The 25119-nt window shown below is 43.9% G+C and overlaps 2 protein-coding genes across 3 annotated transcripts in view; one reads left to right on the forward strand and one right to left on the reverse strand.

The window, feature by feature from the left end:
• Positions 1-420: 420 nt before the first annotated feature.
• Vps72 (vacuolar protein sorting 72 homolog) lies at positions 421-11739 on the reverse strand. Its single transcript, XM_032897778.1, has 6 exons — positions 11534-11739; positions 5629-5781; positions 5235-5349; positions 3630-3806; positions 2008-2152; positions 421-981 (listed from the first exon to the last, which is right to left on the reverse strand). Exons 1-6 carry the CDS (start codon positions 11648-11650, stop codon positions 594-596), a joined length of 1095 nt encoding a protein of 364 aa, XP_032753669.1. The 5' UTR covers positions 11651-11739; the 3' UTR covers positions 421-593.
• Positions 11740-19339: 7600 nt separating this feature from the next.
• Positions 19340-25119, forward strand: part of Pip5k1a (phosphatidylinositol-4-phosphate 5-kinase type 1 alpha) — a 41963-nt gene continuing 36183 nt past the window's right edge. For both annotated transcript variants that reach the window (XM_032897779.1, XM_032897781.1), the window contains exon 1: positions 19340-19865. In XM_032897779.1, coding sequence (XP_032753670.1) covers positions 19790-19865 — 76 coding nt within the window. In that variant the 5' untranslated portion in view covers positions 19340-19789. The remainder of the gene's footprint in view (positions 19866-25119) is intronic.

Genomic DNA, 25119 nt, shown 5'->3' on the forward strand with positions numbered 1-25119 from the left:
ACAACATGTATGCTATGGTATTCACGTATGTGCAAGCAAAACACACATACACACAAAAGAAAAACAACGGGCAGCTCTTAACAAATGCTATCAAACAATAAAAGGCCTAGGGACACAGTGTGGCAGCCAAGACTAGTTCTATCACTGGGGAGCAAAGGCAGAGAGATCTTACCTGAGGCCAATCTGGGCTGTGTAGAAAAAAAAAAAAAAAAAAAAAAAAAAAAAAAAAAAAGGAAAAGAGGAGGAAAGGGGAGAAAACAAATGGGATAGAGGGGTTCTTTTAGCAGTGGATCACTTGTCCAGCATAAGCAAGGTCATGTGTTCAATCCTAGCACAAAAAAATAACCCAAAACAACCTAAACACACACTCACAGTCATAAATATATCTTGCCCCCAACCCTACACATCAGACAGAAAGGATTTTACATTTCTACCACTTTATTAGATTAAAAAACCGAAGAGCACAAGCAAACAATGGACTAGGGAGGACCTAAGGAAAAACCATGGCAAAGGTCAACAAGGACAGAGATGGGAAGGGAGGGGCAGAGTGGAGCCAGGTCAGGAGAGGGACTTTAGGTAGGGGTCAGGTGCCTCTATTTGATGACAATCTTCTGACGCAAGGCTCGGGGCCCAGAGCCAGGGAGTGGCTCAGGGGGTGGGGGCCCGGGGCCCAGCGCTGAGGCAGTGGGTGGTAGTCCGTGGGCAGTGATGTACTTCTTGTACGCCTCACGGATGATCTTGAAGGCTCTAGCAGTGGCATAGGGTATGTCTGTAACAGGGTCCCGGTACAAAGCTGGACGGTGGGTCACTGGACAGACCTCCCGAACAGGGACCTTTGGGGGTCGCCCCTGGGGGAACCATTCTTCAAACGTTGCATCATCACTGAATGTGATGAAGGTGCGTGAGCAGTGAGGAGGAGGGACGGCAGGTCCAGTGCCAGCATGTGCAGTCAGTGCAGAGGATGTAGGAGCAGGATCAAGTCTGAGGGCAAGAGAAAAACCACAAATGCTGAGAAGGCTGGAGATAGATAAAGAAGGTAGGCTAGGTATAGTGCACGCTCAGTATTTGAGAGGCCAAGGGAAGATTTCTGAGTTACAAGCTGCTGGATTCAGAGTAAATAACTGTTTTAACAACAAAAAAGCTGGCTATGGGGCTGGAAGATGGTCCAGCAGTTAAGAGCTGGGCTACTCTCCCAGAGGATATTGAGTACTAGCACCCAAACAGTGGCACACACCCATCTCTAACTCCAGCTCCAAGGAGTATGTCACCCTCTTTTGCCTTCAATGGGTACCAGGCCAGACATACATGCACTTATGCACATAAGTAAATAAAGAAATAAAGAAAGAAATCAACTAAAGAAAGAAAATAAAAAGTTGGGCATGATGATTCTCATTTGTGATCCCAATACTAAGGAGGAAGAGGCAGGTAGATCATGAATTTGGAACTAACCTGGGCTACATAATGAGCTCCAGGCCAGCCAGAGTTAGAGAGTGACACTAACTCAAGAAAACAAAACAGGAAGTGTCAGGAGTCATTTGCTTCTTAAGTAGAGTAAAAGTCTGCCTGCCAGGCAGAGTCAAGGCAGGTCAGGGTCTGCTTCCAGATTTCCTGGCCTGCTAACACATACAACATCAGGAGGAGATAGACTTAAGGCTCAAGATTCTATTAACCTTGGAGGAAGGAACAGGGAAGCCTCCAGACGGGAACAGATATCCTATATAAATGGTAACAATTGTTTCTGCTAGCTTGATAGTTTTATATCCCGAGACTCTGTGGGCTACAAGAAGGCTAAAATTGGGGCAACTACAGTGTTCACTGACAGTCCTCCCAAATCTCTCTCTCGTCCTGTGTCTTCTGTCTCTTCTTTAATCATCCTCATGCCCCACTCAGAGACTATTCAACTCGTGCTAGCAGACTCCAGCACAAGCCAGGAATGAGCTGAGGTCTGAATATGTGCTGTGAGGAAAGTGAGCTCTAAGAGAGGCCAGGAACACGGGGTTCACTCACCCTTCCACATCCACATTCTCTTCCTTGGGACCAGGCTCCCCAACAAGTGGCACCGTCACTGAATGGTAGGTGATTATTGGCCCAGGGCACTTCCGCTTCTTGTGAACCTGCTTCTTTTTGTCAGCCTCAAGCCTTTCATAGGTCTCTTCAGGATCAAAGGGAGACATGATAGAATGGTCAGTTTTCCTTTTCCTACACTCTGTCCTGAGGTCTATTTAAATTCTCTTATGTACTTATGAGAGTGTATGTACGTGAACACACATATGGAGAGGTCAGATGATAACATGCTGGAGTCAGTTCTCTGCTCATATCATGTGGATTCCAGGAACTGAACTGGGGACAACAGGGCTGTCACCAAGTGCCTTCACCTGCTGAGCTATGGCATCTCTCTGGGCTCTGTCCTGTGATTTGGTTTTTGCTTTCGTTTTCATTTTTTTTGTTTTTTTTGAGACAGGGTTTCTCTGTGTGGCTTTGGCTGTCCTGGAACTCAGAGATCTGCCCGCCTCTGCCTCCCAAGTGCTGAGATAAAAGGTGTGTGTACAACCACTGCCCAGCTGAGTCTGCATATTTTTTTAAAAATTATTTATTATGTACACAGTGTTCCACATGCATGTATGCCTGCAGGCCAGAAGAAGGCTCCAGATCTCATTACAGATGCTTGTGAGCCACCATGTGGTTGTTGGGAATTGAACTCAGGACCTCTGGAAGAGCAGTCAGTTCTCTTAACCACTGAGCCATCTCTCCAGCCTCCAAGTCTGCATTCTAAAAGGGCAAAAAAAGCTAAACTAAGTGACTCTTTTGTTTTCAGGCATTTCTCTGTAACCCCCTCAGTTCCCATGGCTGGCTACACTGTGTTAGTGCTTAGATCTGGTGGCACACTGTCAGTTCAATGTTGGTATAGCTGTTTGCACCATGAAGGGCATAGTAACTCACATTAGCTACACAGTATCAGGACCATGCAACACTGCATGCACATCTGTTAGTGAATAAACAGATCACGACTCCTCTGGTCCTTTACCCCTGAATGAACCACTCCATGTGGGCACTGTGGACACAGTCCTCTCAAACCTGGCCAGAGCCCCCCTAGAAATCTCTCCCTGACTCATAGAGTTGGGACTCCCATAATCCAGGCTGGCCTTGAGTGCCTGACTCTCCTGTTTCTACCTTCCATACACTGAGCTCACGGATCTCTACCACTGTGTCTGGCCTGTGTCTGACTGGAGATACTGCTTTCTCTCAGAAAAGGAAAAACCAGCCAACCGTTATTTTATACCAACTGGACCTCAATCAAGCTGACACCTCCCCCCCCCCCCCACTAAGACTCCAGATAAGGATTTTTCTGTGTCGTTCTGGCTGTCCTGAAGCCACAGATCTCACTTTGTCTGCCTCCTGAGCACTGGGATTAAAGTATGAGCCACCATGCTTGGCTACTTCAGACCCTCTCAACGGCCTAGTACCCTCTCCTACTACACACTCATTTCTTCTTTTTGTGTGTTTATTTCCCTTTGCATGTTTCAAGACGGGCTCCAACTTTCTAATTATTCTGTTTTAAATCTCCATTTTTCCAGGTCTCTGGTCTCACGCACCTCAGTGTCTGCACCTACTTTCCCAACCAGACTGACCGAGTGAACGTAAGTTGAGCTCTTCAGTGATCTTGGCCTCCCTGAGCAGCTCTTCCTGGGTTAGTGGTCGTTCACAGTGCGGACCCTTCCGCCTCCGGGACTGTCCTTGCCTCTCTTGAACCCGAAGGAACGTCTGTCGTGTGTGTTCAGCTGTAGACTGACGCATGGACTTGCGGCCTACGGAAAGTGAGATTGGAAGAGAGTTTTCAATTCATTTCTACTTTGTTCTCTTCTTTTTCTTTAAAAAAAAAAGTATGTTCTGACTGTGTAGCTCTGGTTGTCCTGGACTTCACTCTGTGAGCATCTGACCTCGAACTCAGAGCTGCTCGGGCCTCTGCCTCTGGAGTGCTGGGATCAGAGGCCTGCCCACCGCAGCCAGCACATTTCTAGCTTCTTTTTTTTCTTTTCTTTTTTGTTGGGGTGGGGTAGGGTGATGGAAGGGGCTTTAAGACAGGGTTTCTCTACATAACTCTGGTCATCCAGAACTTATACTGTAGACCAGGCCGCCCTTGAACTCTGCCTCTTTAGGGCTGGGATTAAAGGAGTGTGCCACTACCGCAAGGCTACTTTCTTAGCTATTTTTAAAAAAAAATTTTTTAAACAATTTAAGCTTACTAAAAAACAAATTTAGCGGGGTTGGGGATTTAGCTCAGTGGTAGAGCGCTTGCCTAGAAACCGCAAGGCCCTGGGTTCGGTCCCCAGCTCCAAAAAAACCAAAAAAACAAAAAAAACAAATTTAGCAAGAATAATACAAATAATGCCTACAGCCTTTAATCTTAATCACATAACCTACTGTGAACAGCACACCCCATTCATTTCATTCCGTAGATTCCTAGTGCTTTTAATGACTTAGGTTATATAAATAAAAAAAAAAAAAGTTAAGTTGTACACAGCTTTCTCTTAAAGAATTTAGTACTTTTATTTTTTGTGTTATTGGGGATTAAATTCTCTACCAGTAAGCTACATCCCTAGACCTTCTCATGTTATATTTTATTAATACCTTAATTTTTTAAAATAATATTTGGGAGGGCAGCACATGTGAAAATCAGAGAATTTTCAGGAGTTGGCTCTCTCCTTAAACCATGTGGATCTTGGGGACAGAGCTCCGGCCTGGCAAGCACCATCTTTCCGTTCTGAGATGCTGGTCTTCATGTTTTATTTCTAGGCAGTCTCGCTAAGTGGTTGGGGCCAGCTTTAACTTGCTGTGTAGCACAGGATGGCCTTGAACTTGTTACTCTCCTGCTGGCAGCCTTCTGAGGAATTGTTGTTTACAAGCCTGAACCATCTGGCCCAGAACTATTTCTAAGAATAAGGAGTTTTTGGGGCTGCAGAGCTGGCTCAGTGGTGTTGAAAGTGTTTTCTGAGCGCTTATGACCACTGGAGCTGAGGCAGTGGCTCACACGGCACACACGGAACAAGCCTGTAACTAACTCTTTTGGCCTCTGTACACATCTGCACATACAAGTGCACATACACCCAAGCAGACAGGCAGACACACACACACACAAGGATTCTCTTTACAAAACAATGGTTATCAACTTCAACCTAATGCAGACAGAACATTTAATCACCACAATTAAATGTGGTCAGCAGATGTAAACTCACTGTCAGAGCCATCGTCCTGTAGCTCCAGTGGCAGCAGCGTCTTCTCCTCTCTGGCCTTCTGGGAGCTGCTTGCTGGGGTACTGACCTTGCGAGGCCTCAAGCTCTTTAGAGGCTCCTGGGGACAAGTTAGAAACAGACACCAGAAAACAAGAGATAAGGGTGAAGGTGAGGACTGTATCAGAGAAAACTAGCACGCAGCAAGAGGACACAACTGAGAAAGTCAGAGCTGGGGCTTTAACCCCAACAACTTGGGGGCAGAAGGAGGTTGGACTCTTCCTTAGAGGCCAGCCTGACCTACACAGCAAGACGTTGTTTCAAACAAACAAACCCAACTTCACCCCACCCTGTAAGAAAAAAAATTTAAAAAGGTCCAAGGAAACCAGGTCCTTTGTACCTTATAGGCTTTCGTGACGACTCTGCGCTTCCTTCTGGGCTCTTCTGCTTCCCCATCACTGGATGGTTCATCTCCTTCATCGATGTCAAAGTCAGAGTCTACCTCGTCCTCTGTATCAGACTGGTCCCCTTGATACTCATCATCTCCAGATTCCTGAGGACACAGGGAGGTGAGAACAGGCCGGCCATGGCACTGTTAACCTTCCTTGAGGAGAAGTGGATGAATTTACTCCCCTGATAATTAATTTACTCCCCAATTCTTTCTTTCTTTCTTTTTTTCCGGAGCTGGGGACCGAACCCAGGGCCTTGTGCTTGCTAGGCAAACGCTCTACCACTGAGCTAAATCCCCAACCCCATCCAATTCTTTCTTATTTGGCTCTTCACTCCCCACAGACAAAGTCTTTTCAGTTCACGGTTCTTAGCTTAGTACCCTGTCTTCCTGTGTTACTGGAGGCTGTCAATCAATCTAAAAGACGTGGTTTGCCCTCATTTACTGACTGATAGGACACTGTGATGAAAAGAAGTTGTAGCTGAGCCATGAGTAGTGATGATTCATGATTATAATCCAGCACTCAGGACCTAGACTGCGGTGAATCTGAGGGGAGCCCAGGTTACACAGTGAGGTCTAGGACAGCATAAGCTACAGTGAGACTCTACTTGGAAAGAAAACAAAACAACCAAATAAGTAAGTTGTAATAAAATTCCTCAGCTAACTAGAGGTCATAAGAGATGTCGTTCCCAAAACCCTCAGTCAGGGCTGAGGATAGAGCTCAGTTGGAACAATGCTTATCTAGTCCACTCAGTTTCCACCACTGAATTACGAGCTGTAGTGTAAAACTGTAATCCTAGTGCTAAGGAGGTGGAAGCAGGAGGGTCACAAGTTCAAGGTCACTGGGGCTAGAGATGGCTCGGCTGTTCAGAACGATAGCTGTTCTTTCAGGGGATCCAGGTTTGGGTATGCTCACACAGACATATACCAATGCATATAAAATTAAAATAAACAATACATTAAAAACAATAATAAAAAAGAAGTTCAAAGTCATCTCTGGCTATGTTGCCAGTTTGAGGCCAATCTGAAGAACATGAAACCCTGTAACGAGAACAGAAACTGGGGCTAGAGAGATGGCACTTGCTGCAATTTTGGAAGTCCTGGGCTCAGTTCTAGACATCCACATGGCTGCTGACAACCCCTGTAACTCCAGCTCCAGGGGATCATAGCCCATTCTGATATCCACAAGCAATGCATGCATGTGGTACACATACTATATAGGCAAAACATCCACATACACAAAGTAAAACTAAAGCCTTTTTTAAAAACCCACATAAATAAAAACAAGGAGAGACCAATGGTGGCACATTTGAGGAAGGATCATGAGTCTGAGGCCAGTCTGGCTACGCTCTTGGCTGGGGCTATAGCTCAACCATAGAGTAGACCTTGGCTTCAATCTCTATCAGTGTTTAAAAAAAAGAAGGCTGCAGACTGGAAATGGTGGTAGGTACCTTTAATTCCAGCATTTGGGAGGCAGAGGCAGGTGGATCTCTGTAAAGCCAGCCTGGTCTACATAGCAGGTTCCAGGACAGCCAGGGCTATGTATGCAGAAAGACCTGTCTCAAAAAACAACAGGGAAAAAAAAAGCAAATCAGAATAGTCTGGCTATCTAACAGGTCTAAGCTTTAGACATTACGTCCTTATAAAAAGCCAGAGAAAGGGAAACTCTTTTCTTTAGAATTTTTACTTTACTTATATGTGCATGTGTGCATATGCATGTGTATGCTTATGTGTGTGCATGTGCAGGCACATGCGTGTGTGCACACATGAGATAAGTAAGTGAAGATCCCTCGATCCTGGAATTAAAGGCTGTTGTTAGCCAATTGACATGGGGGCTGGGGACTGAATCCAGGTCCTCTGAAAGAGCAGTACATGCTCTTGACCATTGAGCCATCTCTCTAGTCCCTGTTTTGTTTTAATAAAATCAGCCTCATTTTACCCAAACTACTTTCAAACTCTGTGTAGCCAAGGATGACCTTCATCTCTTGATCCTCTTGCACCCACTTCCCAAGGGCTGGGCTTACAGGCCCGCTACCAAACCCAGCAGGGAAACTATACAGTGTGCATTAACACAGGGAGTGGGCCAGATCTGAGCCAACTGCAGTTTGCTGAACCTGCTGTATCACTCTGAAGGACAGAACAGGAGATGAGCCTTGATTTAATACACAATATTGTTCAAAACGGCCAAGACAGAAGTACAGGTGAGTGAAAAGGCAGACAGGTACACACAGCATAGTTATGGAATAAGGATTCAGACCCAAGCACAGAGAGCTTTTTCCTACCAAGAAGCCATGCTAGGGCAGGGAAATGGCTCAGCAGGAACTTGCCACCCGACCCCAGAACCCATCTGCTAGAGAGAGCAACTCCTCCAAGGCATCCCTTGGCTTTCACATACATGTGTGACACATGAGCCCTCCCCCATAAGTAAATGGCAAACATTTAAAGTTAAAAAGAAGCCTGTTGGGGGCTGGAGAGATTCCTCAGCAGTTAAGAGCACTGACTACCCTTCCAGAGGTCCTGAGTTCAAATCCCAGCAACCACATGGTGGCTCACAAACATCTGTAATGAGATCTGATGCCCTCTTCCAGTGTGTCTGAAGACAGCTGCAGTGTACTCAAATACATCAAATAAATAAATTTTTAAAAAAATCTTTAAAAAAAGAGAAAAAGAAGCCTGTTAGCTGACTGCTCTGTCTTCAACACAGCCTACCTCCAACAGTGCATGCTCTCTGGACCTGTAAGATTCAAAAGAACCTGCACCTTTTCCAATTTATTGTATGTGGATTGAGTGTTTTAATTACATGTCTGTATGTGCATATGTGGGTGTATGCTCAAGGAGGTGAGAAGAGGGAGTCAGATCCTTTAGAATGAAGAGTCATGGATGGTTGTAAACCATCATTGTGGTGCTAGGAACCAAATCCAGTTCTTGGCAAAAGCAGCAAGCTGAGCTGTCTCACTACTCTAGGCCCTCTATGGAGAAATTTAAATTTCAAAGCCAATAAATAAACTTAGGACTTATTCTGTAGGCTATGAGGCTCAATTACCTCATCTGACTTATCTCACTTGTTGATCATCACTGTAGAGGTACAGTTGCTGAGAGAATCTGTCCTTCTTCATGTGCACTGAGACAGAAGAATATTTGAATACCACTATGGATAACGGGATCCACTGACTGATGTGTCCATGGAATACTGCAGAAAGCTATGGGAACTGGGAGTTAGAAAGGCCTAAAGTGCAACCTGAGGTAATACAGGCTAAGGTGTCGATGGCAGCTACCCTGGGAAGGGGTGTCATTGTGAGGGGACATCAACTGGGCTGGGCAGCACCTGGGAATATTCTCTCTCCTCTCAATCAGGGACACAACCAATGGATTAATGCTGCCTAAGCAAGCATATAACAAAGGACTGATACTCTAAGTTAGGCAGCACAAATGACCACCATTCTTCTGACAAATGTCTGTGAAAGAGACTCAGAACACATTAACTCTCTCGGCTCTGCTCTGGTATAAAGCACATCACCAGACGGTAGAGCAAGTTCCCACTGTGCTCCTGCTCAGTGTCCGTGTTTTACTGCACTGTGGATTTTCTGTCATTACGCTGGGCTCTTCTCCAGTCCTTTAATACACAGGAGAACGTCCTCTATCAAACCCCTGATTACTTCAGTTGTACACCATATAAGTAATAAGAAATTCTCCCTAGAATTTAGTGCTAAATAAATTTGTCTTTCTTGAGTATACTGCATACTTCGGTCTTAGAAAAGAACAAATTTAGTTTGGCTGCTAGAAAACTTACAGCTATCAAATGCTATTTCCATTTTAACATGGATTCTTGGTAAAATTACTTTTAATTAAAAAATATATATAATTTTACTTATTTATTCATACATTAATACATTTTGTTCTGCTCATTTTCTATTTTTACTGTTTCTAACCTTTGTTTCCATTGTAAGCCTTGTTACATATCCTTTCTGGAAGCATGAGGTGCACGTATTAAATAACGACTCATAAAATGACAGGAATAGGAAATGAACCTTGAAGGATGAGAGAGATCTATTTTAAACTAGTTTATTAAAGCTGTGTACATAGTGACTCCTGGTTAGTCATAAAGTCCTGTCTACTCTCTTTCCAAAATCTTCCCTTCAACCCTAACACTGTCCCATATCCACCTCCATCCACTCTGTGGTGCTGGGAGCTGGAACCTCCAGCTAAGCTAAACAAGATAACCCTGAGCAACAGTGTCATCCCCAGCCCAGCCCTTGTCCTCTTTAGGCTTTACTCATTTACTCATTAGGGTTGGTTTGTCTGTAAGGCTGAGTCAGGATGGAACTGGAAACACAGCCCATGTGGCCTGGAACCGGAGGTCATCTTCCTGCACCACCTCTCCGGGATTACCAGCACTAAAGAAATCTTTCTAACCAAAAACTTAATGATGGAGCTTTGATGCTTCATTTCAGACCTTTAAATGAGAAGTCAAACTGCTTAATACAGCTTCACTATGACCTACAAAATCTGACTGGGAGGTGGGAAGGGAAATCCAAGGGTAGTGACAAATACTTACAGTTACAGGACTCAGGAGTCTGAGGCAGAAGGGCTACCTAAACTTTGAGACCACGTGTAGCAACCCTCTTTAAAATATATATTTATATATGGTAGTGGTGAGACCATTCAGTGGTTAAGAACACTGGCTATTCTTCTAGAGGACCTAGGTTCAAATTCCCAACACCCACATGGCAGCTCAGCACTGTCTGTAACTCCAGTCCTAAAGGCTCTAACACCCTCTCACAGACATACATGTAGCCAACATCAACACACATAAAAATAAGTAAATCTAAAATATAAAAAATAAATTAAAAATAAAAGCAAGAAAGCAAACAAACAAAATCTATATAAGGCCAGGGGTAGAGGCACTCCAGAGGCAAAGGCGGGGAGGTCTCTGAGTTCTAGGACAGCCAAGTCTACACAGAAGAACACTGAGGGGGTGGAGGTGTCAGGTCAGGGGTGGGGGCACCTTAGCTGGCCATATGGTGGCAGAAGCAAGTTGATCTCCATGAGGTTAGGCTGATCTACATAGTGAGTTGCTGGGTTTTCGTCCTTGGGATCACATGATGTAGAGGCTGAACTCCAAGGTGCCCTTTGAGCTTCATATGCAGGCACACAAACATAATACAACTTAAAAGACCAGGCACAACCCTCTCACCTGTTAGAATATAAGTCTTTATCATACAGTATCCTCAAATTGACTGTGATCCCAGGCAGCTGCCCTGCAGGATAGAGCTTGCTTTTATTTATTGCTAGGGGCCAGTAATCCAGGATCTAGGGCAAGTGATTGACCGCTGAACTACAATATAGTCCCAGCCTCAGGAAGTTTTTAATGTTCCCAAGGAGTCCACCACAAGCTATTAATTATATATGGTATGCTGATCTGGGTATGCAATATATATTCAATCAATGAACAGCTTCTATTAATAAAAATATAGCTAAGTGTCAGCCCTGTACTAAAAAATCGAACTCTGTTACAGACCTTAAAACCGATCAGAAAATGAGAAGTAAACCGAATCTAACTGCAAGCTGAAATTTTGTTTCTATGATGGAAATTAAATGGGGATTCTCTTAGGACAGTCAATAAAGGGTCATCTAAGAAAACAGTATGCTGTGATTTGAAAGCTGAAAAAGAGAGTATGCTAATTAAATTTGTTTCTGGACCGGTTCCTCACACACACGCACACGCACAGCGTCCACCGCCAGCTAGGAGCACATCTTTCAGAGCCTTTCTCAATCCCCGCCCCCTTCCTCTTTGTCTAGGGTTTTTCCCTACAAGACTCCGCTTCCTCGCCTCCCTCTTCTTGGGCCCGGCTCTTGCCTCAGTGAAACCCCCATAAGTTGTCTGGTAGAACTCATCTTCCTCCTCGGCTTCCAGGAGCCCAGAAAGCCGGTTTCCAGCGGTTTTCCGTGGGGCTCGGCCCCCAGCCAAACTCATACCGCTTACAGAGACTGCGCCGCCGCCAGCAGCCCCTTGCCCAGCACCGGGTTCTCGCCGATCAGCACTCGACACTATTTCCTGCGGGCGACCGCCAATGACGGAAGTCCGGCGTCTGCAAGCAAAAGCAGTCGAGCGTCGAGCACTCGACGCCTTTTCTTTTCCTAGTCTTTTCCCCTTACGTCTTCTCAGCGGCCACTCTTAGGTAGCTCCTGGGATACACTACCAGGGTTCCTCCTCCTTACCCATATTTTTTGTTGTTTGTTTTTCTACAGACAGGTTCTCTCTTTACAGTCCTGGCTGCCCTGGACTATCTATGTAAAGCAAGCTGCACTAGAACTCGTATAGATTTTCCTGCCTCTGCCTCCCAGTGCTGGAATTAAAGGTGTGTGCCAGTAGACCCGCCTCATAGCAAGCTCCTTTCCCTCTCCACTCCCACTTGCTCTTTAATTCTCCTAGAAGCCTTTCTAAAAACCCTGGCCTTGGGGCTGGAGAGATGGCTCAGCAGTTAAGAGCGCTGACTGCTCGCTCTTCTGGGGTCCTGAGTTCAATTCCCATCTACTGGTGGCTCACAACCATCTGCAATGAGATCTGATGCTCTCTTCTGGTGTGTCTGAAGAGAGCAACAGTATACTCACATACAATGAATGAATGGATAAGTAAATAAGTCTTTAAACCAAAACAAAATATCCTGACTTTTTAGTTCCCTTTCTCTAAAACTTCAATGGCAGTCAGACCTGTATTCTCATCAATGGGGTAGGAGAACCACATGTTCAAGACCTGTCTAAGTAATTCAGCAGAATTTTGTTTCAAATTTTAAAAAGTAAAAACGAGTCTGGGGGTGTGCTTGTTAAGCTTTATGTGCCCTGATAGGTTATTTCTCTGCTGGTGAAATGATCCAATTCAAGCCAAATTAGATTATATAAAAAGCAGGTTTATTGGGAAGCCGCTCTTAGGCAAATTCACTGACCACAAGGGTTGAGGCCAGGGGAGTTACCATTGGAAGAGAAGGGGGACAGGGAGATAGAAAGTATGAGTGCAGGCAAAGAGAAAAGAGTGAGAGACAGACTGAAATGTTTACATTATGTAGGGAGGAGCTTCTGGAGGAAGGGCAGCCCAATCCCTGGGCTGGAAAGTTCAAGATTAGGAGCATAGTAGATCACGTAGGGACTGAGCAATGGAAGTTCCAGGCCAGCCTCAGCCACGTAGAAAACTCTTGTCTCAAAAACAAAACAAAGCCACAAGCAACTAAGTACTTGGCCTAGCATTCCACACCTTTTTAATTCTAACCCTCAGGATGCAGAGGCCAGGAATCTCTACAAGTTAGAGCCCGGTCTACATAGCAAGTTTCAGGCCAACCAGGGCTACGGTGTGACCCTGTTTTAAAATGATAACAAAAACAAGTAGCAGCAGCTACAATGTCAAAAGCCCAGTGTGATGTTTGAGGTTTATAATCCCAGCATTTGGGAAAGAGACTGAACTGGAAGATCTGGACAAAGCAAAATAAAACAAATCCCTAGACTTTGAAAGTCTTTCAGCAGTGTGACCTTGTACAAGTAGCTTTACATTTCTGAATCTCACATTTTTGACTGTAAAATGAGACATGCTTTTTACATTTTTAAGATTGTCGAGATGAGGGCTGGAGAGATGGCTCAGCGGTTAAGAGCGCCCCACTGCTCTTCCAGAGGTCATGAGTTCAATTCCCAGCAACCACATGGTGGCTCACAACCATCTGTAACAGGGATCTGGTGCCCTCTTCTGGTGTGTCTGAAGATGGCAACAGTGTACTCAATAAATAAATAAATAAATAAATCTTAAAAAAAAAAAGATTGTCCCCAGCTCCGAAAAAAAGAAAAAAAAAAAAGATTGTTGAGATGAAGGATATGGTCCTTGTAAACTGCTTAGCACAGCATTTAGTAAGTCCAGGGTAAACAGGAGGAATCGATCATTAGCATGATCTTCTAGGTCATCGGTTCTCAACCTGTGGGTTGTGCTCCCTATGAAGGGTCCAATAACCCTTTCACAGCAGTCTCCTGAGACCACTGGAAAATAGATACTTACATTACCATTCATAATAGTAGCAAAATTGCAGTTATGGAGTAGCAATGAAAATAATTTTGTGATTGAGGATCATCACAACAAGAGGAACCGTATGAAGGATCGCAGGTCAGGAAGACTGAGAAACACTACTCCAGGTCCTTCCCATGTTACCGTTCTGCCTCTGCAGAGCACCCCTTGCAGACCATTTTATTTGGGTGTCACTCTTCTACCGCTCCAGTCTTGGCCAGTTCAAGATTCCCCTTTAACTTATCATTGCTTTTCTCTTAGTTTGACAAATGTTTGATTTTATAGGAAAGCTAAGTCTTCCCAAACACCCACTCCTCTTTCCAGACATAGCTTCCATAATCATGGAAATCTCTGAAATAGTTCCAAATTCAAATAGTCTGTGTTGTCAAGACTGTCAACTTTGTTCTCATTGTTACTTCTGAAAACACAGGTGTGAAATACAGCACTCAGACATATTCTATGCTAATACATATTAATTTTATTCCAGTGATTTATGGGCCTGTCCTATTTGCTTGTGATTTTTTTTAAAGATTTATTTATTTTATGTATATGCATACACTGTCACTGTCTTCAGACACTTCAGAGGAGGGCATCAGATCCCATTACATATGGTTGTGAGCCACCATGTGGTTGCTGGGATTTGAACTCAGGGTCCTCTGGAAGAGCAATCAGTGCTCTTAACCACTGAACCATCTTTCCAGCTCCCCCCACCCCCTTTTTGAGACAGGTTCTTCCTTTTTAGGTCTGGCTGTCCTGGAACTCACTGTGTAGGCCAGTCTTGCCTCTAATTCAGAGATCACCTGACTCTGTTGAGATTAAAGGCCACCACCGCCTGGCTGTTTTTTTGTAACGCCAGCTGCCCCATGCAGCTGAGGCAGGTTTTAAACTCCTGATTACTCTGCTTCAATCTCCTAACTGCTGGACTTAGAGGTATATGATACTATTCTTGACTTTTATTTTTCTTTTCTTTTTTTTCGGAGCTGGGGACCGAATCCAGGGCCAGCGCTCTACCGCTGAGCTAAATCCCCAACCCCTAAATCTATTCTTTTTAAAAAAAAAAGTCAAGAATAGGGGTTGGGGATTTAGCTCAGCGGTAGAGTGCTTGCCTAGCGCAAGGCCCTAGGTTGGTCCCCAGCTCGAAAAAAAAAAAAAAAAGAATAGATTTAAATTTTTTATTACAGAGACTGGAGAGATGGCTCAGTGGTTAAGAGCACTGATTGCGGGTTGGGGATTTGGCTCAGTGGTAGGCGCTTGCCTGCAAACCATAAGACCCTGGGTTCGGGTCCCCAGCTCGAAAAAAAAAAAAAAAAAAAAAAAAGAAAATGGGGAGATGGCTCAGTGGTTAAGAGCACTGATTGCGGGGTTGGGGGTTTAGCTCAGTGGTAGAGCGCTTGCCTAGGAAGCGCAAGGCCCTGGGTTCGGTCCCCAGCTCCGAAAAAAAAAAGAACCAAAAAACAAGAGCACTGATTGCTCTTCTGGAGGTCCTGAGCTCAACTCCCAGCAACCACACGGTGGCTCACAACCATCTGTAATGGGATCTGGTACCCTCTTCTGGTGTGTCTGAAGACAGCTACAGTGTACTCATATACATAAAATAAATAAATCTTTTTAAAAAACAGTATAGGACTGAAGAGATAGCTCAGTGGTTAAGAACACTGACTGCTTCTCCAGAGGTCCTGAGTTCAATCCCATCCACCACATGGTGGCTCACAACCATCTCTAATGGGATCCGATGCCCTCTTCTGGTGTGTCTGACAGCTACATTGAACTCGTATACATAAAATAAATCTTTTTTTTTTTTTAAGATAAAAACATTTTTTTTAATGGGTCTTGGCTTTGATTTGTACCGCCAAGCCCTGGATATAAAATAAATCTTTAAAAAAATTGTATGGGGTTGGGGATTTGACTCAGTGTTAGAGCGCTTGCCTATCAAGTGCAAGGCCCTGGGTTTGGTCCCCAGCTCCGAAAAAAAAAATTGTATGACTTTTTTTTTTTACTTTTTTTTAACTACATGTTTGTGTTCACATTTGTCAGCATGTACCACTGAACTGATGTGAAGGTCAAAAAACAAGCATGCAGGTACTATGTGGAATCTGGGGGTCCAAGTCAGGCTTGATGGCAAACACCTCTGCCACTGAGTTTCATTTTTTTTTTTTTTTTTTTTTTGGAGCTGAGGACCAAATCCAGGGCCTTGCGCTTGCTAGGCAAGTGCTCTAACACTGAGTCAAATCCCCAACCTTTTTTTTTTTTAAAGATTTATTCATTTATTATATAGAAGTACACTGAAGCTGTCTTCAGACACACCAGAAGAGGGCATCAGATCTCTTTACAGATGATTGTGAGCCACCATGTGGTTGCTGTGAACTGAACTTGGAGAAAGGGTCAGTGCTCTTAACCGCTGAGCCATCTCTCCAGTCCTCATTTTTTAAGATGGGGTCTCTATGTTTGCCAAGCTTGCCAGACCCATGAACTGGTTTCAAGTTACTAGGTTGAGGGAAGAGCGTGTGTGTGTGTGTGTGTGTGTGTGTGTGTGTGTGTGTGTGTGTGTGTGTGTTTCCCTCTATTACCGGGAATTGAACCCAAGGTCTTAGGAACTCTAGGAAAGCATTCTACTACTCAGGTACATCCCATGTGAGGCCAAGGATTGTATCTGTCTATACTAAGAATGCCTGGAATAAGCTGGAGTTAGGTAATGAATGGAAGACTAACTGAATGAATAAGGTACTCATTCTTTTACTGTTTTTGTTTTTGTTTTTGTTTTTGTCATTGTTTCTGTTTTGTTTTGGTTTAGTTTTTCAAATACCAAGGGTTAAATTCAGGGTCTTGTATAAGATTGGCAAGTTCTCTAATACTGAGTTACACCCCTATCCCCCAAAGGTACATTGACAAAGGACACTTACAAACACTGAAGACTGAATGGGTGGCCCTACTTTGAGGTCAGTAGATTGCCTCCCTTCTGAAAATATGTATTGGTGAACTCCCTTTGCCATTTCCTCAGCAGCACGGAGCCAAAGCATGCTGCTCTGCCCTGCTCCCACACCTTGCCCAGTCACCCCAGTTCTGCTATGCTAGGAATGCTACTAGGGAAGAGGAGCTTCATGACTCAGACACCTCCGGATTGGGTAAGAGCTGGGGCAGAGAGACTTAGAGGTAAAAGGACACCTGCTTCCTACATGTTCCGAGCTCTCCTTTTGATTACATTTACCCCTGAGATAAAGGCACCCTATTTTGCCCAGGCTCTTCTGGAAATCAAGATCCCTTTTTTTTTTTTTGGAAGTGAAAGGGAAGGGAACTCGAGGAAACAAGTTAAGGGATTTTAACTCTCTGAGAAGCTGGAACCTCAGGCATGTGCCACCACACCCAAATGTTTAAAAAAAATAATAATAATAATAATTATTATTATTATTTTAAGACAAGCTCTCACCCATGTAACTCTAGTTGTCCTCAAACTGGTGAGGTAGACCACAGCGGCCTTGAACTCACAAAAACAGCCTGCCTCTACCTCCTAAATTCTGGAATTAAAGGCATGGGCTACCTACCATTCCTGGCTCCATGACATCTCAATTCCAACATTTAGTTCCACTTTTTGAATTTCACCTTCATCCATTCAAATATTTAGGAGACATATTTAGGACCTTAATATGTGCCAGGCATAGTCTACATTCTTGAGCTGCAAAAATGAAAAGCCACCATCTTTGCTCTGAAAAGTATAGTCTTGTGAGGGACACATAAACAGATAGCACAAGGTGGGGCTGTAAGAGTGACCATTTCCTGGTACTTGATGTAGATAGAAGGCCCCCATTGGAACCTGTAAAATAGGTGTTTTTTTCTTTCCTAACTGAAAAACAAATTATAGAGAGAAAAAGCTGTTTTTAACTATCTTAGTCATTCAGGTGTTTTGTTTCTTTTTTTGCCTACTTACAATTTCAGAGTCCGGAGTAGCTTTAATCTCTACCTCAATTGGTTTTGAGCACCTTAGGAAATAGAATCAACTGAGTTTACACTTAACTAAAGTGCTTGTGCACTCATGTACTTGTTGGTCAGAGGGAAACTTGAATGGATCAATTCTCAGGGACCCAGGGATATCTTGGTTCCTTTATCTGATGAGTCGTTATGATAGACCTCAGGCAAGTGAATTCTCTTTCTGGAAATATGGACAATTTATTCAACAGTATTTATTAAGTACCTGTGTGAGACAACTTCACCTGTGAGTGAATAGCACTGTCTGACTCCAGTGATAGTCAGTGGGGGAAGGTTTCAGGTACAGCATAACATACAATACTTCAGTGCTAATTAGTCAAAATGCTGTTGAATTAGGAATGCTAATTCTATCAAATGAAGTTTGTCTATTCTCAGTACCCAAAGGAGCACAAAGAATCCAGCAGATGGCAGTAAGGAAACAAATATTTTAGGTTGTAAAGGAAGAAGAAGAAATCTGAGGTTAACGAATGGGAGATATTTGATAGATGTTCTGGTGGTTCTGGATTCCTTTTGGAGGAACGCCTGGATAGGTGTCCAGGCCACCTTAGGGTCAATAAGCTGGAAATCATTTTTCCATGTCTTTCTATTTATTCATTTCACAAATAATTATTGAGTGGTTACCTTGTACAAAAATGTGACAGGTGTGGACATACAAATGTAGTAAACAGGGGTTGGGGATTTAGCTCAGTGGTAGAGCGTTTGTCTAGCAAGCGCAAGGCCCTGGGTTCGGTCCCCAGCTCCGAAAAAAAAAAAAATGTAGTAAACAGTCTTTGCTTTTCAGAAGCTCTTGTTGAGAAAGGGCTTTACTAGGGTTTCCATAATGTTCACAGCTGCCAAGGTTCTTTGTAAAAACTGGGCAGAGTTCATATGACGACTAGACTAGAATGGAATCCCTCTGTATTTCCATGCCCTTTGGAGTATAGATAATTAGCAATTGAACGCTAAGGAGGACTTTGGATGGGGGAAGGTTATTTAATGCAGTCTGATTGAGTTATGTAGTCTTTTTGATAGGTCTTTTAAACTTTGTTTTCATGTGTTTTTCTTACTTTTCTTGTTATATTGTTGACAATTCCTCATTGCCTTATTTATCAAATATTTACATTTAATGAACTCTGTCACCATGTCTAGCACTGTTTGAAGCAAACAAAACAGGTCTATTTTTTTTTTTTTTTGGTTCTTTTTTTTTCCGGAGCTGGGGACCGAACCCAGGGCCTTCCGCTTCCTAGGCAAGCGCTCTACCACTGAGCTAAATCCCCAACCCAACAAGTCTATTTTTATGTCTTTAGAAGGAAGGTCCCACAAGCCCGCACCTTAAACAGTAAACGCTGGAAGACTTCTTGATGGTTGTGATGTTTTGTAGTGCACGAATGCTTAGCATCTCGGACTTGACACAAGAGCTGCAATCCGAGTTCTTTCCAAGACTGTCATTTGAGGCGCTCAGTCCTTCCCGGTCCAGCTGATTCTCAGTAAGAGTTCATAGCAACACGATCAAAGATACGAACCTATATTGGCCTACCGAGCCACCATAGTTACACCGTCTTCCGCCCGTGGATTCCTTGGGGTGTGACGTACGTTTGTCACGTGATCCGGAGTCACCTCCGGATTGGCTTCTCTTCTCTCCGGCTAGCTAGCCGGAGCGCCGAGGAGGTGGTGCGCATGCGCAATACCGGGGTTTCCTTGGCCGCCCACCCTGAACGAAGCTGTGGAGTTGGGGATAAACAGGCAGTGGCTGGGGAGGAGAGGGAGGGGGGCATTCGCTTTTTGGGGGACCTCAGGTGCCTGGGTTTTCCTTTAGGTTTGTTCTGTCGGAGACGCGGGACCCCCGGGGCCGGGCTTGAGTGTTCCTGTCTAGTGAGAGAAGGTAGCTTTTGCGGAGAGCAGTTCAAGTTGCTAGGAAGGTGCGAGACTGGATCTCTCCCCCATGCCGGGCAAGTGGTGCGGTCCTGAGCTTGTCCTGGAGCCTGAACAACGCCTGTGAGAAGCCCGCCGAACGCGGGTTCTGTGAAGAGACGTGGGGAAGATTCGATTCCGAGAAAAGGAAAAGTCGGATTGAAAGGGAGAGAAGCCGCTGAGGGGGAGGGGGCTGCCAAGATGGCGTCCGCCTCCTCAGGGCCAGCGGCGGCGGGGTTTTCACCCCTTGATTCCGGGGTCCCTGCCTGTACCGCAGGTGAGTCGGGTAGGGCGGGGGCAGACTGCTGGGGAGGACTGACTGTGAGATGGGAACAAGAGCGAGTCTTGGGAAAGGACCTGTAGCTGAGGATGCCCGAGGGGTTGCCCCTAAGGGAGGACAGGACCGGAATTTGAAGTAAAAGACAGTTCTATTACTAGAGGAGTCTGGGGGAAAAGGATGGATGTCACTGAGAAAAGGGAAGCGGACGAAAACTCACACAGTGTCTTAGAGGCGACTGCGTTGAGAACTTTGAGGGGGAAGAATGGAGATTGAAATTGAAGGTTAGGGGTTAAGAGAGAAACCACAAAAACAGGAGTGGGAAACTAGAGTTGGTGGAGGCTAAGGGAGGAGACAGCTAGGTCTTGCCTAGCATGCATCAGGATCTGGGCTCAATAAGACAAAAAAGTAAATGGAGTATTGGTAGAGGGGAATTCCTTGGTATAAGGTAGAGGCCAAGGTGACTGTGAAATTAATAGATCAAAATGTTGAGATTATGGAACTTAAAAGTATTGAATAGTCATGGGAATTGTGAATTTTATTGGGAGTAAATTCTTGGAGTGGCTTTTCCCCCAGACTCCCCCAATGCGTCATCCCTCCTCTCATCGCTTGTCAGCAGCAGCGCACATACGTACTTTCTCAAATTAACTCTTTTGGTGATTCCTATCTTTAGACTGTACAACTGTGGAAAGGAATGGGTCTTGTTGTTTTGTATTTTGAGACAACAGGTAATTCTTACGTCTTCCTGACTGGTCCTAGTGCTGGGATTACAGAAGCATACCACAGTCAGCACAGAGGGAAACATTGGAAACATCTAAAGGATGGGGGAGAGGGGTCAAGGTCAAAAGACCCTAAAAGAGGGAGGATAAATGAAATGGAGCCTTGAATTGTGGAAGAGCCCAGGTTAGGCCTGTGGTTAGGCTTCATAAAGATGGAGAGGGGTGTGTGCGACACTTAAGAGCTATGAGGAATGTTGCATAATAGGATAGGGACTGGAGGAATGCTTAGGGTGATGTATGAAGAAATCGTAAGGAATTGGGCAAATGGAGCGGTCAGAGTAGTTAGAGATTAATGGAGATGGAGGGCTGGAAAGGCCCACAAAGAAAAGCCACAGATTGTTTGTAGGAGGGAAGATGTGTATGGGGGTGAATCAGAGGCTGTTCCAGAGGAATGACGGGTGCTCCTCGGTAACTGTTGCCTGAGAAGCTGCTGGGTATGAGATACTTTTCTTCAGATGATTTCCTTTTCTTTTCTGTGATTTTTATCCTTGTCGCTTTGAGTTGGCTTGAATTTCCCCTTAAATATAGTCATAGATGCCTTCTTCATAAGCTGTAATTTTAATTTATGTGCCTCTATTTTTAGTTTCTTGGGGAGGTGACTTTTGCCATTTCTTTAAAAGCATTAGAGAGCCATAACAACCCTTGTTTCTTTCTAAATGTAAAAAAAGATGTTTATAAAAGTGACAGATTTTTTAAATTTTACTTATTTAATTATTTTTATTGTATGAGTGCATAATGAGTATGAGATCATGTGTCAGAGGCTGGTTCCTTCCCTCCCTCCCACCTGTATGAGTTCTGGTTGTTGAACTCTGGCCATCCAGCCTAGACAGCAAGCATTTACCAGTTGAACCATCCCTCCCATATAGGTGACTTATTTCTCTTCTTTCTTCTTTTTTAAATGCAGTGTCGTCTTATTTGAAATCTAGTATTAGTCAAGCACCACCCCCCACCCCAAGGATTTCTTTGTGTAGCCCTGACTGTCCTGGAACTTAATCTGAAAACCAAATTGACCTGGAACTCACACTGTCTGCCTCCTGAGTGCTGGGGCTAAAGGTGTGCACCACAGTCCTTGGCCTCCAATCATTCTTGTGAGTGTTATTTAAGCAAGCCTCCACCTATCATGTCAGGTAGTATCTTTGCTAGAAAACAAGGTACAACTTTTTTCTTCCCCTCCTTTTTAGAAAAGATCTTTTTAGAGTGTACCATGGTGGTATGTGCCTTTAATCTCAGCATTTGGGTGGCAGAGGTAGGAGCGTCTCTGAGTTTGAGTCCACCCTAAGTCTATGTCACATACTCCAGGATAGCTAGGAGTATGGAAAGAGATCTTGTCTCAAAAACAACAATTGTTAACTATGTATCTCTCTGTGTTTAGAGGCCTAAAGGGAGGCTTTGCATCCCCTGGAAATGGAGATGCATACAGTGTGAGCCACATGACAAGGATCCTAGTGACCAAACTTGGGTTCCCCTAGAAAAGAAGAGCAAACACTCTTTTTGTTTTTATTTTGAGACAGGGTCTCACTATGTATCCTTGGCTATCCTGGAACTCACTCTGTAGATCAAGCTGGTCTTGAACTCACAGAGATCTATCTACCTGCTTCTACTTCCTGAGTGCTGGTATCAAGTGTGCCTCAGATTCTCCATGTAGCAGATGACCTTGAACTCTTTAGCTTTCTGTTTATCTTGGAAGTGCTAGAATTAATAGGCCTGTTCTACTGTGCCTTGCTTAGATTACTTGTCTGTCTGTCTGTCTTTCTCTCTCTCTTTCTCTCTTTCTTTCTTTCTCTCTCTCTCTCTCCTTCCTTCCTTCCTTCCTTCCTTCCTTTCTTTCTTTCTTTCTTTTTTTCTTTCTTTCTTTCTTTCTTTCTTTCTTTCTTTCTTTCTTTCTTTCTTTCTTTCTTCTTGTTGTTGTTGTTGTTGTGTTGTTTTTGAGACAGGGTCTCAGTGTAGTTCTGACTGTCCTGGAACTCATTGTATAGAGCAGGCTGATCTCAAATTCATGAGATCCTCCTGTCTCTGCCTCTCAAATACTGGGATTATAGATGTGTCTCACCACACTGGGGAAACCATACGTTTAAAGAAGACAGGGCCTAGCAAGAGCAAGGCCCTAGCAAGGCCCTGGGTTCAGTCCCCAGCCCCGGAAAAAAAAAAAAAAAAAAAAAAAAAAAAGACAGGGTTTTTCTGTATAGTCCTGACTGTCCTGGAGCTCACTCTGTAGACTAGGCTGGTTTGGAACTCAGAGATCTCCCTGCCTCTGCTTCACTAGTGCCAGGATTAAAAGCATGTGCCATTATGGTCCATCCAAGCCATAAGCTCTTAAGTGATATTGTCCGTTAGAGTGGTTACTGTATTTGAATCTGGAGGAGGCAGTTATAAATGAATTATCATCTTACAGAGGTTTGTGCTTGTTCATGTGCTTGTTCTTGTGTTTTGATTATTAATAAAAGGTGATGAAGTTTGACACTTGGGTTCTGCTGTTTGCTGTATAAAGAAAATGTAGTCCTTTGTTATTTTTTATCTTCATTATATGAACAGTGGTACCACCTAGTAAAATCAGGTCTGTTGAGGTACTGTTAACAGTGACCATTTGTTTAGGGTTCAGAGACCCTGGCTTCCTGTTTTGACAATCAATCAGTAACTTAATTCAAGTCACTAAGTTGAGTTTTTACTGGAAATGAGAGCCAAGAGTTTCTATTTTTTTTTTTAAAGATTTATTTATTTATTATATATAAGTACACTGTAGCTGTCTTCAGATACACCAGAAGAGGGCCTCAGATCTCATTACAGATGGTTGTGAGCCACCATGTGGTTGCTGGGAATTGAACTCAGGACCTCTGGAAGAGTAGTCGGGTGCTCTTAACCACTGAGCCATCTCTCCAGCCCCAAGAGTTTCTATTTTTGAGTATATGTTTGTTATTTTGAGGCAGGGTCTGACAAGCCTGTCTTGGCTGGCCTCGGAGTATCTCTGTAGACCATGCTATTCTGGAACCCAGAGGTCCACCTACTGCCTCCTAAGTGCTAGGACTAAAGTTGTATGCATCACACCCAGCTGTTTGGAGTCTTGATTTGAAATTAGAGGAAAGATTAGAAAGGGAGTTGAATGCCAAGATGTGTACTGCTTCCCTGAAATAAGAACTGTGTGATAAAATCACATTTGAGTCCCCAAAGGAAAAGCACTTGAAACCTTAGATGATCTTGCGCTCTAGTTGCTTCTGCTTCTCACCAGAAGGGTTTGAAATAGTCACTCTTCATCTGTTGGGTTGTATCACAACCACAGACGATTTGGGAATAACCTTCCAGCTCCTGCACTGACCACCAACCTAGCTGTTTTTTGGTTGTTCCTTTTGTTTGTTTGTTTGTTTGTTTGTTTGTTTTTGAGGCAGGGTTTCTCTGTATAACCCTGACTGTCTTGAAACCCACTATGTAGATCAGCCTGGCCTCAAACTCATCTGCCTGCCTCTGCCTTCCAAATGCTGAGATTAAAGATGTGTGTCACCACTGAGGGAACCTAGCTGTTTTTTGAGAAGTTTGCTGTGTAGCTCTGACTTATCTGGTCTCACACTTGGGGTTCTCCTGGTTTCTTGTTTGCTTTGTTTGGTTTTGTTTGTTTTAACCATCATGAGATGCCACATGTAGTTCATCAGACCTTCATCCTCTTGTTTTTTTCTTTTTTAAGATAGGGTTTCTCTGTGTATCGGCTGTCCTGGAACTCACTCTGTGGAGGTTGCTGGTCTTGAACTCAGAGATGCATCTGTCTCTGCCTCTGAGTACCCTGGCCCTCCTGTTTTTAAAATTATATTTTACAAAAATCTTTGAGAATGTATGAATGTATACCCGTGTATGTATATGTCTGTGAGTGGAAGCTAGAGGACAACTTACAGGCATTGGCTTTCTCCTTCCATCATGTAGCTCCTCAGACTTCCTGTGTTAATTGGTTGCAAACGCCTTTATCCACTGAGCCATCCTGCCAGCCTAATCCCCCTACCACTTCCTAAACCACAACAAAGAATATCAGGTCGTACTGAGCTGGTCCTGGACTCTTAAGACTTCAGTCCTTTTGCCTTAGACTACCTAGTAGCTGGTGCACAGGTACATACAATACTTGGCTTTTCATACTGTCATCTGTTTTGATGAAATATTTATTTCTGCTGTGGCTGTTTAAGCCCAGTGTCATGTATAACTATAGTTTATTTTTATGTGTCTAGTATCTGAGGTTAGTTGGTATGTATACTTAAAAGTTAGCTTTGTCAAAATAGTATGTTTTACTTGTTGCTCTCTGTGGACTCCAGGTTGATACTCTTCTGATTAATACCTTTGCTGAAATATGTGCTACCTAAAAGCTATTAAATATTTTATTAGCTTGTTTTTCTTTGATAATATAATGGAGACTATGGCCTATAATATGAACAGCGATAACAAGAGAACCAGAACTGGGTATGGGGGAGAGGGTGTCCTTTTTGCTTGCTTGCTTCTTTATG

This window comes from Rattus rattus, chromosome 3 (genome assembly GCF_011064425.1).
Source record: "Rattus rattus isolate New Zealand chromosome 3, Rrattus_CSIRO_v1, whole genome shotgun sequence".
In the NCBI taxonomy this organism is placed as follows: Eukaryota; Metazoa; Chordata; class Mammalia; order Rodentia; family Muridae; genus Rattus; species Rattus rattus.

Excerpts from the sequence above, each read along its gene's own strand:
- Vps72 (XM_032897778.1), bottom strand. The coding sequence starts at position 11,650 with ATGAGTTTGGCTGGGGGCCGAGCCCCACGGAAAACCGCTGGAAACCGG. Across the intron at positions 5,782-11,533 it reads CTTATGGGGGTTTCACTGAG|GAATCTGGAGATGATGAGTA; the intron begins GCAAGAGCCGGG and ends CTGTGTCCTCAG. Across the intron at positions 982-2,007 it reads GAGAATGTGGATGTGGAAGG|ACTTGATCCTGCTCCTACAT; the intron begins GTGAGTGAACCC and ends TCTTGCCCTCAG.